The sequence below is a fragment of the Micropterus dolomieu genome, linkage group LG22 (genome assembly GCF_021292245.1).
Source record: "Micropterus dolomieu isolate WLL.071019.BEF.003 ecotype Adirondacks linkage group LG22, ASM2129224v1, whole genome shotgun sequence".
NCBI lineage: Eukaryota > Metazoa > Chordata > Actinopteri > Centrarchiformes > Centrarchidae > Micropterus > Micropterus dolomieu.
Genome location: NC_060171.1, coordinates 16,643,687 through 16,661,554, shown reverse-complemented (window position 1 = coordinate 16,661,554; position 17,868 = coordinate 16,643,687). Strand labels below are relative to the sequence as shown.

General features: G+C 41.1%; 1 protein-coding gene across 4 annotated transcripts in view; it reads right to left on the bottom strand.

Moving 5' to 3' along the window:
- The window catches only part of tln2b (talin 2b), an 88,486-nt gene that overhangs the window by 24,232 nt on the left and 46,386 nt on the right, over positions 1 to 17,868 (bottom strand). For all 4 annotated transcript variants that reach the window (XM_046036606.1, XM_046036607.1, XM_046036608.1 and 1 more), the window contains 19 exons: positions 16,153 to 16,308; positions 15,300 to 15,401; positions 15,126 to 15,202; positions 13,642 to 13,825; positions 11,811 to 11,924; positions 11,405 to 11,513; positions 10,563 to 10,771; positions 10,261 to 10,359; positions 9,453 to 9,620; positions 8,822 to 9,116; positions 5,088 to 5,254; positions 4,226 to 4,354; positions 3,091 to 3,204; positions 2,797 to 2,910; positions 2,563 to 2,697; positions 2,203 to 2,331; positions 1,973 to 2,075; positions 722 to 930; positions 169 to 288 (listed from right to left, as the gene is read on the bottom strand). In XM_046036606.1, coding sequence (XP_045892562.1) covers positions 169 to 288; positions 722 to 930; positions 1,973 to 2,075; positions 2,203 to 2,331; positions 2,563 to 2,697; positions 2,797 to 2,910; positions 3,091 to 3,204; positions 4,226 to 4,354; positions 5,088 to 5,254; positions 8,822 to 9,116; positions 9,453 to 9,620; positions 10,261 to 10,359; positions 10,563 to 10,771; positions 11,405 to 11,513; positions 11,811 to 11,924; positions 13,642 to 13,825; positions 15,126 to 15,202; positions 15,300 to 15,401; positions 16,153 to 16,308 — 2,733 coding nt within the window. The remainder of the gene's footprint in view (positions 1 to 168; positions 289 to 721; positions 931 to 1,972; positions 2,076 to 2,202; positions 2,332 to 2,562; positions 2,698 to 2,796; positions 2,911 to 3,090; positions 3,205 to 4,225; positions 4,355 to 5,087; positions 5,255 to 8,821; positions 9,117 to 9,452; positions 9,621 to 10,260; positions 10,360 to 10,562; positions 10,772 to 11,404; positions 11,514 to 11,810; positions 11,925 to 13,641; positions 13,826 to 15,125; positions 15,203 to 15,299; positions 15,402 to 16,152; positions 16,309 to 17,868) is intronic.

The window sequence follows — 17,868 nt, the reverse complement described above, 5'->3', positions numbered from 1 at the left end:
AGACAAGACACACATCAATTAGGGCATACTGCAGGATATCAAGTCAAATGAAATTAACCCATTCAGTTATGGGGTGATTTTAGAATCTATGTGTTCAGTACAGATGTTTTTGTTTAAATACAAATACACTAAATGTAATCCCTGAGGAAAAACCTGGGCAGGACTCACAATGTCCACCAGCAGCTTCTTGCTGGCCTCCCCGATGCTCCTGAGGGCCATATCAACATCCTTCTGGCCTGGCAGGCAATTCACACAATTATTCAGGGAGTGTGACACTGCTTTGGCCACCTGAAACACAGCACAACGCTCTGTCAATGGACTGCCATTAGTCATTCTAACAATGCACCACACAACACAAAGTCCCAGAGCAAAGCTATAAGGGGAAAAACATCTCAAATGCAAATTGGGCTCACAGCGGTGCACAGTAATCCGTGTCACTAATTTATGCTGCTGTCACAGATATATGCCAAACAATATGTTTATCCCCTGAAGGGCTGCAGGAGAATGAACAGTTTTACTCTGGCACTCCTGAGAGAGGAATACTAGGCGAGAGGCAGAGCAGAGAGAAAATAGCAACGCTTAGAGGGGATGATTGTTATGGAAAGAAGAAATGTTTACAAATCAGTAGAGGACGGAGAGAGAGAGGGGCCTGAGAGGAACAATGTGATCGCTACATGAATGTCACTGCTTCTGGGGTATATATAACTGGGAACTATGCTACCTGTGCCAGTCTCTGCTGACTCTCAGCATCTCCTGGATGAACCAGGGCCTGATGGGCTTCATGGATCAGCATGGCAGAGCCCTCCATGACAAACTGGGCTGAGTCCAGCATTGCAGCTGCAGCCTGAGGCTCCTTGGTGCTGGCTGCCACTCCTCTGGCTGCTTGAGCCAGTGTCCTTAGAGCCTGCGCTGTTTCTCTGGCAGCCACACCTGCAGTCACCCACACATTAAAGTGACAATAAATACTTTTGATCATAGGGACAAGGATAGAGAGAATATTGCGAAGCAAACCAAATAATACCAGTAAATACAACAAGGTGAGATACAGACTGACCATTTCATGTGCATCACAGACATTTACTGTAGTAACTATAGATGTTACATGGGTGTAAGATTCTACAGAAATAGAGGAAATATAATGTTCAAATTCTTGTGTTATGTAGTGAGAGTAAGTATTTTTCTGTGTAAATTGAAACTGACATTTTATTTAACAGTAATTTTAGTCTCATAATTTCTACTTTGCCATAGGCCCATTTAAGCAGTACAAACTGAGAGGTATGTGTATTTCCTGTCTTTGCTAAAATTGTAATAGCAGTGTGCAAATCAGCTGGCAGGGGCTAGCCGTATCACACTGAGAACAAACTGTGATACTGAAATGCCCTCATTGTTTAAATAAATTAGCTAATGTAATAAATATGGCCCCGCATGGGAGGTGCCCTTAAATTATTATACATAGAGCCGAGAAGAAAAGCAGCAAATTGCATCAAATTGCATTAACCAGCCAAGTGGAGCCATTTGCTGATGGAATGTTAAATATAGTGAAAATAAGATTAATGAGTAGCGAGCAGCACCCTGGGCCACCGCATGAAGTGCTGCCTGGGAGCATTCATCGTTAAAACTGCTATTTTCTATCTGTCTTCATCTCTACTCCCCTGAGATCCTCAAATGAGCCAGAATTGACAGCAAAACAGCCAAGCCATGCTGGATTCAAAGGGTGCAGTTTAAGGAAATAGTGATGAGACAAATAAAGGAGTCATTATTTCCTCTGCCTGCTTTATCCTCACAATGAATTTAGTTTAAATGAACAACTTACTTTTCAATAAAAATTATAGTCAGCAATCCATATATATTATTATTTATTACGCCTATCCACTCTATCCATGTAACTACTTTAAACAGAAGGAATATATTTAACTAAACACATACTTGAGCTTCTGAGACCTGGTCTCTATGTAGAATACACTTCTCTTACCTGTATAATGTTCATTGCCCTGTGCAGCACATGTCAGCAACTGGGCCATGGATGAGCCCACAGTCTTAGATGTGCTTCCTAAATCCTGCGCACATTTCTCTAGCTGTGTGATTGACAAAACACACAAATTTGATTCATAGCTGTGGTCGCCTCATCATGTTATGTACAGTTGGATATCTACAGTATAATGTTTCAACTGAACTTCAGAGAACATGTTGCTTTGCACTGACCGTTTCCCCAGGAAGAGGTTTGAGTTGGGCATCAATGACAGACATCTTGGCATCCTGAAGTTCACTCTTGAGCGTCTGTACAGTTTTGAGGGCTGAATCGATCTCCAGAGGACCACAGGCTTCATGGGCCTTCAAACACCGCGCACGCACGCGCGCGCACACACACACACACACATACACACATAAATGTTACTCACATGCAACCCTGCCTATAGTATATGCTGTGCTTGCCATTTCTAAGTGAACTCTGCTTACATAAGTGTAGCCTTTCAACAAACAACATTTCACACAAGGTAACAACAAATTTCCAGCTTCAGAGAGATGAATCCTGCTATCTCTAACGGTGTTATGTATAGATACCTTCTGGGTGGCAGTCCTTAGCTCGGCCAGGCAGGTAGCCAAGTTTTTGGCACACTGGCCCAGTTGCATAGCAGCAGCCTGATCAGCCACTGTCGGAACTGCTGACTTTGCAGATGTCACCATCTTACTTCCCGGCTGAGAGATGCAACAACAACAAATTCATAAGCTCTGAAGGAGCGTTTTTTGTGTGTGTGTGTCTGATGACAGAGAGTTATTCATGGTGGAAGGTCTAACCTGTAAGAAGGTCTGGCTGGCCATGATGAGGGCAAGCTGGGCACCAAGCTCCTCAGGCTGGGCCTGACTGCTCCTCATCCCCTGCACCAGCTGAGGAATAGTATCTGCTACTGCCTGCGTTTAAACATACCTTTAATGTACGCTTCATATGCACACCATCATAATTGAAAGAGAAAAGTGTTGCCAAGACTACAAATGTATAAGATATATGATTTTGTTTTTCAGTACATTATTTGACATATTTTTTTTAATACACAGTAAGAAGAGTACATGAGAAAGTGTACATGATTATACCTTGCAGCTGTGCACTAGCTGTTGGTGTGAGACCGTATTTTTGTTGGAAGCAGCAGCATTTTGGGCAGCTGCGATGGTCTGTGTAGCAGCCGCCGCTGCCTGCTTAGCAGCTATCTGTTCAGGAGATACAAATGAAAATCGTTTAGGCTAAAGTAAAAGAGTGGACCCCTCTTAGTTTGTTCTAATCAAACTAAGAGGGGTCACAAACCAAATGTTTCATAAGAGGGAAATGGCTGGGATGGCACTGCTCAATCTTTATTTCATGAGGTGATCAGCATTGCTTTACCCTTGCTGTGTTTCCAAAACTATGACACTAAAAATACACTGCTTAGCTCACATTAACTCATAGAGACAAGACTAGCTTTGAAGTGATGTGAAGATTGAAAACAGAGGGAGAAGACATTCCTTGTTAAGTGCATGAGGAGGCGAGGACGAGAAAAGAAAGCAGGAATACATGTTATCATTATACTGGGAGAAAAAAAATACTGTATTATAAATAATAATGATAACAATCTGCACCGCAACTAAATGACAATGAGTCAGTAGACAACAGGTAAGATTAGGTCTTAAGGGGCCTAAATGTGACTGTGATAACTGTTATATGCACACTTGAAGATTCATGACACTTCTTCATTGGCTCACACATTTTCTTGATAGAGTTGACCATTAGAACCATTAGTGTGACCATCTGATGCAAGGAGGCAGACTGAGATATATGTCTGATAGCAAGCTGATCCCAGCTCAGGGTAATGCATAGTTTATGTCCTGGGAAATTGAACATTGGGCGCTCTGGAGCAGAGAGGGGCTAGTCATTAGGGACAAACTGATACCAAGGGCTAAACATGGATCTTTACACTCAGATAGTTAATTCACAGCACAAATGGGATTTATAGCTCACTGCTTCGGGAAACGAGAAATAACACAGACTAAATGGCCCTATTTGTACAACTGACTGCTGTGGCATTTAATTATTTGCATTTTGGCATGTCTAAACCATAGACTATTTTTCTATGTTTATTCTACAGGGATGACAAAAGGTTGGAAAGAGATGTTTGGGAGAAACAAGGAGAAGAGTTGTGTTTTGATCAAGGTCAAACAACACATAGATGAGAACATTTTGACTCCTATGACTCACCTCCAGCCTGTTGACCAGTTTTTTCTTAATTGCGTTCTGAGCTGCAGCATTAGTGGCTACACGTAGCCCCTCAGCTGCCTCTCTGAGTCTCTGCTGCTGGTCCTCATTCTCTGGGTAGGCAGCCGCCCCCTGAAAGCCACAACACACAAACATACACCGTCACATCCCAATGACACATACATACAGTTTATAACAATAGCTATTAGACCTCAGCAACGACAGTTTAACAACTCTGGTTACACACATTGTAAAATAGATGCAAAGAGGCATTTAGCTCTGTCTGCTTTCTGTCTGTTTCCAAGGAAACCGTCAGTGCCAGATTCCCACTTCCTCTTTGGTAATGGCAGTGATGTGGTGATTAATGTGTCATAGATCAGAAACATCTAATATGCCATAAGCAGTGTTTCACTTGCCTGTGTATTTCACACATGATAATATCCTGCGCGACAGTGCCAGGGGCTTATTATGAGACACTGATGCTGCACGCTTTTATTTCGGATTTGAGGTGATGATGGTAGCCAGTGCATGCAGCAAAGCCAAAATGCGTATTCTATCAAATGAAAGCAGTGCAGTTCAGCTCATCTTTTACCACTGCAATCAACATGACATTAGACATGAAAAAACATCATGGCAGCGCAGATAGAAAAAGAGATAAACTGAATAAAAATAAACAAAATTGTCAGTTGTGGATCTGAACTGATTGTTTGTAATGGGTTAAACTAATGAGAAATGTATCTTAAGAATTAATTTGGAATAAAGGACTAATTAAACTACAGGAAAAAATATGTAATAATGACAGCAAGAAATTATCTCAGATTGTTAAAGTTGAAGTATTTTAGTAAATTATCTGTTACACTCTTACCTTAGCAGCCTCCACCATCCGAGCTGTGGCATCAGCCAGGAGTTTGGCTGCAGCCAGCAGTTTCTTGGAGTTGTCAACATCAACTTCTGCCTCTGCATCCGATCTCATGGCATTAACCAAGTCAGAGGTGGCCTGGGCTAACACCCTGGCCTGACGCACCATCTCACCTGTTCACACATACAGATGTAAAGTATGTAAGTACATAAAGACAGATGACCCACACAAACATCAGGATTATTAACTAGGATTGCAGCACAAAGACAAGCCCATGTTACAGCAGAAATTCAGTGTGTGCTGCAAAGCTGCTTTGACATCTCTGTCCATTTACATTTGTTTTTTGTTTTTCAACAAGGACTATCTGTTTGTTGGGCAGACTGATGAAGATTTGTATCCATTTCGACAGCCAGACATTTTTGAAAGTGTTACGTTTCAGAGTTCAGCAACACTCTTTGTCAATGAATGAAGCTCAGCGTAAGTTCAACTGGGAAGTCTATCTCCATGCTTCATTCATTCACAACTCCCCCTCTCTCATTTACTCTATCTCTTCCTGCCTCTCAATCAGCTAACGACAGGCGTTCACTCTTTAGCTCACCAATCAGATTTTCGCCATGATCTCCACCAGCCAATCATGCAGCCACCTTCAAACTTTGAATCTGTTCTCTTTCTGCTGCTTTCAGTACAAAACAGCTGCGTTTCTCCTCCACCCCATTCACCTCCTGCTCATCACATCCCGGCCCAGTTCAAGCTGAGCAGAAGTCCTCTACTCATCACATCCAGATCTCAAGCTTTTCTTCATCCATTTATCACCGCCACCAGTGCCTAGACCCCATCGGGGGCTTTTCAATACCAATATGATTTCATCTCTCCCTTTAAAGTTCCAGTGTGTAATATTTAGTAGGATCTATTGACAGAAATGGAATATAATATCCATAACGTGTTTTCAGTGGTGTATAAAAACCCTACATAATGGACCGTTATGTTTTTATTACCTTAGAATGAGTCATTTCTATCTACATACACCGCGGGTCCCCTTACATGGACGTCGCCATGCTGCGCCACCAAGTTTCTACAGTAGCCCAAATGGCCCACACGTATTATTTAGCACAAGAGCTGACAGAGTGTATTGGCCGCTGTAGCTTCTCCTCCTGGCTGCGAATGATAGTGCATTCATGTGGTGTCGGGAAAAATCTGAATCTTTTTTTCCTCCTGAAATCTTTACTGCAAAAAGAGAAATAATGTGTATCTGGAACATAAAGAAGTATTTTATTTGTGCAAAATCACGTATTGCATTGTCATTTGTAATATGGTTATAACGGTTAGGTTGCTGTCCATGTAGATTGAATTAGATGTTTGCATGTTGTTTATATGCTCTGCCAATGCTAATCCAACACATCTTTGTAGCAGCGTCCATGTCCACATTCTGACTTCAGAGCACATGAACACACACTGAATTCGGAAGAACTTCACAAGTCAGGAAATGGGACCATCCGGGAAGCATGCACTGTGAGCCACTGGTTGAAGTTCACAACCCTCACCAATAGATGGCACTAAAAGTTACACACTGAACCTTTACTACCATTTCATCACGATGGGGTCTAACTGCCAAAGCCTTTTCACATTTCTCAAATTCATTGTACAAATTTAAATAAATTATTATCGTTCACCCAATCAGAGTCTCTCCTTATTTAAGTATATTCGTGTGTCCCCTCATACAAGCTTATATTTTAACTGCCAATATCACCTCATTAGTACTGACTGATTCATTTGTAGTGGTGGGAGAAGTACTCAGATTATTTACTTGAGTAAAGGTAAAACTGTAAAAGTAGCCAAATGTAAGAATTAATAGCCAAATGTACTTTAGTATTAAAAGTAAAAGTACTCATTATGCTGAATAACTAATTTATATCTGTTATATGTGTTATGTATACTACAGCGTTATTATCACTGATGCATTAACATGTGAGCAGCAGTTTTGTTGTGGTATGTCCAGGTGTTTTCAATACTTTATTAAGTGTTGGGTAATTTAATCTGCAAAACCTCTGAAATTATAAAGACATTTCTGTCTTTAACTGATTCCTAGAAACTTTAAATGATTTTTTAAAAATCTAGAAATTTTCTGTATGATCTCAACATATCAACATGTCCCGACACTAGAATTATAACTAATTTGATTTCAGATTTTGGAATTAGTTGAAATATTCCAAAAAGATCTTTTTCACTTTTTTATAAGAAAATACACTTGAATTCCAGATTAAAATAATATGAAAAATGATCTGCAGAATAGGTAAAGTAAACAGTATCTACAACGTGTAGTGGAGTAAAAAGTAAGAGAAAATGGAAATATTCAAGTACAAGTATACAAGCATAAAACTGGTACTTGTACTTGAGTAAGTATAGTAAGTATTGTGAAATATTCTATTTTCTGGATGTTCAGTTGAGACTTTAGAGTTAAAGCAGTCCTGTTTGACTGTATTAGGCCATTGTGGGCGATGTTGCAAACCAGCAGCGATATTAAAGCTATAATTACTTCAGAAGAAATTACACAGTTGACAAATTCATATCATGTCATTCTATAGCATGGTTGATTCAGTGGTTAGCACTGTTGCCTCACAGCAAGAAGCTCCTGGGTTAGATTCCTGGTTGGGGCAGGGCCTTTCTGTGTGGAATTTGCATGTGCTGCCCGTGTTTGCATTGGTTTCCTCTGTTGGGTTAAATCTCCTTCTACTCCACTACACTTTAGAGAGAACCTCCCTTGACCGAGGCACTGGCTTAGAAGTGGAGTTTGTCCCCAGGCACTGCACAGTGGCTGCCCACTGCTCCTAATACTTGATGGGTTAGATGCAGAGAACAGATTTCACTATGCGTTTTCATTTTATAATCACATATGTTACAGACATTTTTGTGAGAACAGAACGCTGAGTTGAGTCACATCATTGTTTTCACCTTCATGAACTTTCATAGCTGAAGGTTTCCAGTGAGTCATCTTCTCTCACACAAGTAAAAGTCTTATATGTATATATGTAACATCTCCCCACACACCTGCTATAAAAAACTGTGTTTCCCAAACACCCACCTCCAGCTTGAAATAACTCACCCAGAGAAGTCTGTGAAAGACAAGACCATCGAGGTGCTTTACAACCTACACACAATGGCTTTGGGAATCAACCGGCACACAATCTGTAGAATGAACTTCAGTCACTGAACACTGATCTATTGCTACAGATTTTCTTTTTTTTCCCCTTGTTGAAGATGTAGAAGGTAAAAAAGTTTGTTCTGTCCAAAAATGCCCAGGTCATATGTTTCCATTTAAGTTTCAAAGCCTCCCTGATGTTGATTGAGACCAGATTGAGAATTCTGTAGTGGTTTTGGATGACATGTTTCCTACAACCCCTTGAGAATTGGCCAGGTTTAGAAATTCTTCAGCGTCATGGCTCGAACCATAACAAATAGCCTGAGCTTTGAAAATGTTTCAACAGGATTTTTTTTTTGATCACTTAACATGGACGCAAATATGGGCAATTTCTTGAGGCACTCTTAGGCAGTCAAAACACATTAGAGCAAGTCAAGTAAAAGCAGGTATTCATTAAGGATGTTGTTTTTTTATGGTTTAGTCCTTGTTGTGAGTAAACATTTAGATAAACTGAAGAGACACCAAACAACTTTAATTGAAAGCATTTTCAACTGGACTTCACCCACAACATTCTCTGGCCTTGAGGACTTCTTTTTGTACTCACCGGCATCACCCATGGAAGTGAAAATGTTTTCTGTCACGTTCATGATTGTGTCTGTGGCCTGGTCGTAACGTCCGATGGGCTCTCCGCAGCTGGCGTAGTGGCGGACATGCTGCAGCAGGTCGCTGAGGGCCTGGCTCACCACACCAGCTGCTGCCCCGACTTGCTTCAGCAGCTCGCCGTCATCGCTGCCCGAGCGGCAAGCCTTGACGCAGGTTTCCACAGAGCGGTCCACCAGCTTCCCGGCTTCGACAAGCTGTTCCTGACACACTGGGGAGCTGATGGTTGGGCTCACCACCTGCACCACACACAGGCGTTGGCCGAAACTCAGACGGATTACAAGAGTTGAAGACTATTATGTTATTATGAAGTTAGACAGACTGTATCTATAATACTATTATCTAGCCAAGTACAATAATTCAGGCCTTTGACAAGAAAAATTAAATTAGTTCAAATTCACTTATTTCACTGAATATATGACACAAAGACCTGTTTTTAAAATTAAAGTTCAATGTTGCACATTTCCATAGTAAACAGTAAATAAGCTACAATGGCCAGTGTCACACAGTTTGGCTGGAGGATTTCCTGTCCTTTACCTACTTGGCTGCTGAGATGAACAAGTTTAGATCGGTACCTTGGTGCAAGCTACCAGCTGTGACGTGGACAGGGCACACTGAGTGGCAGCTGCGATCACCCGGTTCTGCAATATGGTGTCCTCGGCCACCTGGGCCACGTTCTTGGCCTTCAGGACTAACATAGCAGCTGCATTGGCCACTGCTTTGGCCAGATTCATCAGGGTGTCCTGCAACATATTAATCAGTGTCCTTCACTGAAACACAGTACAGCTGCACACATGTGACTGAAGGGATCAGGAAAGTAAATGTTTTTAACTCATGTTGTTGAGTTGATATAGTGTGAATACTGGACATCTATTGCACAAAGAATAAAAGAAGTGTAACAGTAAAAATGCATCAAGTAAGAGGTAGAGAGTGAATTATGAATTTTAAGAGGTGAATAACAAATTCTTTATGTTATTAAGTATAGCAATTAAAAAATATAATAAAAAACTACATTGATTTATGGAGCAGAACAGTATTGGCCTGTAAGTCCGTGTCCAAGAATATAGATCATATATGAGCTTCTTTTCCAGGGATTAGGCTGTAAGAACCTAAAACATTTGTACGTGGCAGGTAAATGAGGCAGCTACTGAAGGCTACAGAAAAGCTTGTGTTAATGGTTGAGTGAGTTGTAATTTTACTAAAAGCTCTCCTTCTAAAACTGTGCCATTTAATCCACAAAGTAACAGTCTAATAATAAAGCCTGACATGATTCCTTAAGTGTGTATTGACATTTTCAAACGGGGGGGGGGGGGCTGAGAATATGTGTGTGTCTTCCTGTTTGGCCGGCAGTGTCATAGAAACAGTGAGTGGGCAGCGTCCAACCTGGAACTTCTCATCAGTCTCGCCCTCCCCCATGTGACGGAGCAGGTCCCCGCTGGCCTGTCCAATGCTTCCTGCCGCAGTCAGCACCGTCTGTCTGGGCTGTAGGAGGATGACATCACCACATTCATTACACTTGCCTGGCCTGGACTTTTTGGATCAAAAATCATTCCAGAAAGAGTCTATCATCTTCACTGAGACGCTGATAACAAAGAAAAGCTTAACACTATATGTGGCTCTGTGGCTACCGGGATTACAGTGGAGGATGATGTCCAAGTCAGTACAGTAATCAGTGGGAGTCTCACCTCAGCGGCTGCAGGCTCAACAGATCTGAGCAGATCTGACACAGCTCCTGCCAGCATCCTTGCAGCACCCATGAGTTTGTGTCCGTTGCCCACCTCATCGTCCATTAATGCCGCTAGCAGCTTGACACCCTTGGACATTTCCGTGAGGTTGGAGGAGATGGTGGTGATGGCGCAGCCCACCGCTGTGTAGTCAGTTTCTGTGGGCTCACCTGTGGAAGATCGCCATCATTACAAACTACACCTCTGCTGTGCATCTTTATTTGTTGTGCTGCTGCCACATCGATTTAGCTAATCCACGGGGCAGTTTGCTGTGTCATATGCTGTAACACACACATCAGTGTCAGTGTCATAATTAGAATCCATTTGAAATGGTTCCACAGAGATGAGCACATTGATGGAGCAAGTGGCTGTGAAGAAGAAAATCTTTGTATTAGATAGTGGAGGGAGTGTAAGTGCAACCAAACAGATGGCGGGGTAAGATTAAAACCCTGAAAAAGGCAAGCAGGAACTTGACTGGCTATGTGCCAAGCAACATGGGGAGCAGAGAGACACTGCCAGTACGTCAAGTTTCAAGACAACAAGTTCAAGATATATTTATTAGTAGAAATATTTATCGGGGGAATACACTTTTGTTTAAAAGCTCATCATTACTGAGTGCTTAACACTGACTTGGAAAACATTTTTATTGATCCACACCTTGGGGTTACAGTAATGTAAAAATAAACAATATTTTTAATAACAGGGCAATTCATAAACCAGAATTCTGGCGTGGAAATAAATGAAAACTGAAAATGATAGCATATTTAAACCTTTAGCTACTTAATATTCCCCTGGGCACTCACCTGCTGTGAGATTGACCACAGATGCTGTTCCAGCTGTGATGGCATCAACCTGAGAGTGGATTTCATGTTTGGATTCATCCACTTTGTTCTGAACCCAAACCCTGGATGCCTTTGGGCGGAGGAGGAAAAGGAGAGCTATTGGCTTTCATCACAGTGGGTGATTTTCAGCTCATATAAACTTTCTCATGCAGGATTAAAGGACTAGGGCTGTGCAACACCTACAGCTTTGGAAACACTCAAGCATTAAATACAGCCGCCATATTTACAGACAGTTCTTTATCGTAATTATATTTGAGAAATATGATTGGACTTTGATGTGATGTGAATGCTTAATTCTATCTAATCTTGCTTTGCACAACCAGAGGCTGTAATAAAAAACTGTGTAGTAAGTGGACAGGAGTCTTACCAAGTCATGGCCTAGTGGAGGCAGATTATCTACATATCCCAGGTCAGCTTGAGCCTGTTGCACAGCCTGCATACTGCTGTTGATGGTCCCCATTAGGGCCTGCTGGGCCAGACTCTGGCAAAGAGACACACAGGGCTACTAACATCACAAATAAAGAGTACTAAATTGCGTGTGTATTCTAAAATATAGCAAGTGTAATTTTAGTACCTGTTATGGGTGATCAACTAAGAATTATTGTGTAGATGACAACAGGTGCAAACACAATGGAGGTGGCAGTATTTAAATGAGGGTTTTGCGTGTTTTAATGGTTTCCGCCATGGAGAGTCGGGAGGGAAAGCAGCCACTAAAAACCTTGATTTGTTTCATTCAGTGCTTCCCGAGTATGTGGAAATCGTATATACCTGCCCATCCTACCATAGCACACCTGAAAAACTGCTTTGGGAAACCCCTGCAGAAACAGATACAGTATGCTTGAATGACCCAGACACGAGGAAATGCCAACAGATCGTGCTTCATCCAGACAGAGGGAACAATCACCGACCGTCCGCACTGAGCCCGGTTGCTCTGCGGTCTCCTGTCCCTGTCCACCCCACCGCCCCATTCCCTCTCCGATACCTACAATGGGTTGTGTCGCTATTACCACCGGTGCACTGTGAACAGTTGGTGATCGTTCCCTCTGGGTGGATGAATTTTACACGTGATCCATGCACTACTGCAGCTGGGGCTCTCCGCAGTGCCACGCAACTTTCTAAATTCTTCCATCTCACGGAAAAAGGAAGTCAGGTCGAAACGAAATTTGCTTTATTGGCATGAATGTTAATACAACACAATTACCATAGCTAAAGGAAAATAGAAAATAACCCAATTCAATTCATATAGTTAATTGAATAAATAAAATAAAATAATTGTTTTTCTATATATTGGATATAGAATAAAATTATCTAAGATTTTTAATTTCTCTATGTTTTCTTTGATTACGGCTGTGTCTCCTTCTCACAACGATAACAGCAGCCATCTCTGCGCAACACTTGGCGGTTTGCACCTTCCTTTCAAGCATATTAAATACAGATGCTGTGTCACCCACATGAAATTGCTTTTAGGCTTGTTAGATCACATTGCGTGTAGTAAATAAATGCATTTGCATGTTGCCCTCCCATTACCTTGCACAATAAAATTGAAACGCCCCAAATTTCATATTCATTAAAGGTAAAAATAGTAAATGAACAACAGGTGCTATCTTGCACTTTTGGAAGACGTCATTCTCCGTGCACACCGTTAGTAGATCAGCTTACTTATTATTGTTATTTTGCTGGTGATTTCAAGTTTGCACCCGTTTTTACTCACCCAAACCTTTAGTAAATCTGGCCTTCAGTGTGCAAATGACTAAACACAAGCAAACTGTTTGGAGAATATGTATTGTATGTGCAAAACTGGGAAACTAATGTCATGTCTAATGTCAATCTAGGACCAGGAGACAGATGGGCATTTAGTGTATGTAACACTGAATTCCCTATCTCACTCACAGCCTTCTTCATATTGTTCATTGCAGTTTATTGTTGACAGCAGGGACCACAAGAAATATTTCAAACGCCGCATATCTGATTTACATAATAAATGTGAGAATGATGTACTTCAACATTGTTTCCTGATTGATTCCTGAAACATTTTCTCATTACCTCAGTTAAAAGTTTTTTGTTGACACACAGCATCTTAATTGCACAGACTGGCTGGTTTGGATACTGGTTTCATGTCAAAATTTGGTGATACAGGGGTAATAGGACATTTTTCCAGGACACCATATTTGCCAGCAAGTGAAAATGCTCTTACTCACCAGTGGGGGCATGTGTCCTCTGTGCATCTGCCCTGTGGTGATTTGCTGCTGGGCAGAGGGCATAGTACCCACATTGAAGGTGTCAGGGCCGCCAATAGACCCAGATCGAATTATACCTGGAAGTGCTACTGAGCCGTGCTCCACACGACCCACCCGGTTGAACTGCTGCTGCAAAATTGTGGACCTTATACAAGAGAAAAAAGATAGGACGTGGATGTTGAATTTCATAATTTAAAACATTTCAATCATGAAGTTGTTTCATTGAGTATGTATAATCAACATTCATGCACAGGATGCATACAGGTGCTTTCAAACCTAAGGATCCATATGAAAGCATGTGTGTAGTAGAAAGATCAGTAATATGCAAAAAGGTCAAACTAAGTAAAATTTAGAAAAGTACAAAACTAAAACACTGCATTAACAGTTTTATTCAGGGCTGGTGTCTGTGTAATGATGTCGATGGCGCTTTTCATCTAATTTTCTATCTTTATGAAAAGTATCACATCAATTATAAATGATCCTATCTTAAGATAATTGTCTATACAGTGGCACTGTGCTTGGCAAACTGACTTATGGAGGTGTTATTCCTTTGTATTACTTGTGAGTGGGTCTTTAAATTCTGATAATTGTTCCAGATGACAAAGCAACAATTATAATACAAAATTATAATTAAAACAATTATCATGCTAACAACTGTTCACACAGTGAGTAGGCATTGTCAGAAAGAATATTGTACGGAAAAACGTCTGTTTTCCTGCCCAGCTCAACAGATGCTTCTGACTCCATTGGTTAATTATGGCTTGTTTTGAGAGGCAGCAATTATGTTTTTGTGCTGAGAACCACAACATGAGTCAATTGGCCCATAAGCAGCAGGAATATGATGCCCCATTCTGCCAGATAGTGGTTTCACTAAGAGCCATGTGGATTTCTACTGACAACAAATTTCCAAGCTCTGTGTGATAGAGCCCTGGTCCATCAGCATTACCTTAATTTCCATCAGTTACTAAGCTACATGGGAAAATCGGGAGAGACGGCAACCGACTGGGAAATAAATTTTATAGACAACAGCTTCCAATGAGATGATATTGTTACCTGCGTGATACCTGAACTTCCAAATTATGTAGATTTCTTTTGTGAAAGAATATCATTTAGTGGCTTTATCCTGAGGCAGGTTTTGTGTTTAGGTTTGCAAAAACAAAAAGCCTACAAGGAAGCAATTCAAACGTTCAAATTGTATTCTGAAATATCGAGAACGGTGTTATTTTAAAATTCAAAGTGCTGTTTTTGTGTTTAATTCTAATATTACCTCTCTTGGGATACAATGCTGGGCAGGCAGAAATGTAATTACATGCACAATTAAACGATGAGGTTAAAATTCATGTTGTGTTGTGTTCGCTGAATCAGAATGGTCAGCATTCTAATACACTTAGCACCACACAGACAATACAGTAGAAAAGAAAGAAAGAAAATAAAGTACTATTCACTTTTTAGGGGAAACTGATTCCTCTAGCATGGTGGATTCCTCATCTCCCTCAAGACCAAAACGATCCTTACTTTGCTTCTGTAGAAAGAAGAGCAACAGACATCACAGTGAATATTGTAGGCTGAATGTATGGAAAATTAGATGTAGTTTTTACATAATATTTTTTATTACTTGCCTTCTTTAGAATGATATCAATGTATCCAGCAATAAGTTGAGATATCTGCTCTCCCTCTGTAGTCTGGACAGAGTAGTAACTCTCCTGGTACTCTCCGAAATCCTGTTCCATCCATTGAAGATAGCACAGAGTCAGGGCAAAGTATTGTAATAGTTTATAATCTATCTAGCAGTGCTAAACTACCTAATAAGCACCTTACAGTCTGCTCACGGATATAAAAAAAATGCCTTGCTGGGTTGAGGTTCTGAATAAATTTTTTAACACATAATTATTTCTACCCTTAATGAAAAGAAAAATTGACTGGGTTCTACAGCGCATCCCACTTCTCCAAAGAGCTGATTAAACATTAGATCTAGTGAATCTCAAAACTGACCTCAAAGCATTCAACAGCAACGCAAGGCTGAATGTTTTTACTTCAAATCAATGTTGGCAAATAGACCTTAGAGTATTTTTTAAATTTGCATAATCTATTAATCTTTAAATGGAGAGCTTCTTTCCAATATGGGAGAAAAACAGACAGAACTGTTGCCAACAGCTGGTAAAGAAAATTGAAAAAGCTTCCAGATAAATAATACATCCAAATTCTGCACATTCTTCCCAGGGCATCTATTGTTAACTCAGATGAAATAGCTGGCTAGCGTGCTGAAAACATTCAATATTGGGGTCTGAGGTCTCAACAATTTTGAGGATGCCGTTTGCGCTGGAAAATGAAAACCGGGGGATAGATTGAATATGTGATACAGAGCTGTATAAATGCACACAGAATAATTTAATATGTGCATAGGATTAGGAGTGTATAACATCTGACTCTGTAAGTAATGCTGAGGACTTTATGCAGAGAGTCACACAGTACCAGGGTGAAGCTCTTGGGGGAGGCGGCCCATCTCTTTACTGTAGTCAGAGGCCACTCCTGCACGACATCCTTTGTCTTCTCCTCCACCCGCATCACTGACTCTTTGGTTATCCCCAGCAGCCGCGGGACCAGCTTATTTTTACCCTTCATCTTTTCCTGTCAGATAGGAAAAATATCAGACATTTATGTCTGTGCTGAACACCTACACAGATGATTCATTCAAGGTGCGAACACAAAATCGTTGTACCATTCTGCTGGTGCTGTCGTAATAAACACGCTTTGTCCATGGCTTAAAGCCCAAAATGGAGGAGGAGAAGGGCGGCTGTGAACTGACCCAGCAGAGTTCAGTCTTGTTTAACTGCTGCTTTATTGAACAGGGTCTCCACAGGCTTTAGTCACTGTCAGCATACCAGCAGGGTGCTTCCACTAGCTCTCTGCCTGACCAGCTCCAGTGCCCTCCACTCTGCCCACTGAAAATCTATTACAGCTCACTTCAGAGACTGAGCCTACACTTGGCTCCCCTCCAGGGGTGCAGAGGACGACACAAAAATTAGCGGTTTGTAGAGACGGGGGAGTTCAAAATACGTACATTTCATGTCTTCGGGCTATTGTTGTTTTATCACTGGGTCAAAACAGAAAGCTCTGAGAACCGCACAAAGGCCAATAAGTAGAACGGCTTCTTCGTTCAGGGCTCTTGAACACAAGGACAGATAACATTATCCCAGTGTTCATGATATCACTGTACGAAGGTTTATTAAAAACTTCCATTGTTTGAGGATACGTTACTTGAACGTCATCATCATCAAGGCTGTATTCAAGCAGGAAGTATAATTTTATAATCTGAAGTGGGTAACTGAGGTATTATATTAACTCAAATAGTTTCACCTTGATTATTGTTGGGGAAATCTGCTTGTACAAAAAAAAATCACAATAGAAAGGGAAGCTTTATATTGTATAAACAATACAATATAATAATGACAGCTGTGGCTTAGTGGTAGAAGGCTGTGACTGTGTGTCAGTGATTAGTCTTTCTAAGTCTTTCTAGCAGTTGCATGGTAGCCTCATCAGTGCATTACTCTGTGTAAATGAGGTGAATGTGACATGTAGCGTAAAACGCTTTGACTGGTCAGAAGTACAGTCCATTTTACTATAAACACAAACAAACAAGCTTATTTACTTCCCATGTACGGTATTTCCTTTCTGGTGAAGTTTACAGCAATATCGGGCTTGCCAACTTTGAACCTGCAGTGATTACAGACTGACATATGGGAAAAGGAAGGTTACAATGAAAACTGTGCTTTTGCTTTTGCTAGCATCAAATAGAAGAGTGCAGCTGGAGTGAATTATTTAACAGAGTCTTGAAATCTCCATCACTACATCTCCTCATCGGACACAGACAGTGCTCGTACATGTAGATGCACACGCACTCTTCCATACCACACACTTGTGCACAAAGATAATCTGATACCTGCAATCTGCTTTAACTACGGGGCCAAACATTCCATTTATCATCCATTAAGACCCCGGCAGACAACTGCACTCTTCCTCTTTTTTCCTCTTTCCCGCAAGTTCGTACCAAATGGGCTGCTGTCAGAGAGCTTTTATAATACCGGCTGGTGCGACTTCATCCCATTCGCATGCTACACTTCCATTCCACTTTTGTGCTCGCCAAACCAGAACAGAACAGAATTGCTATTGTCACAAGTATTTCACAGC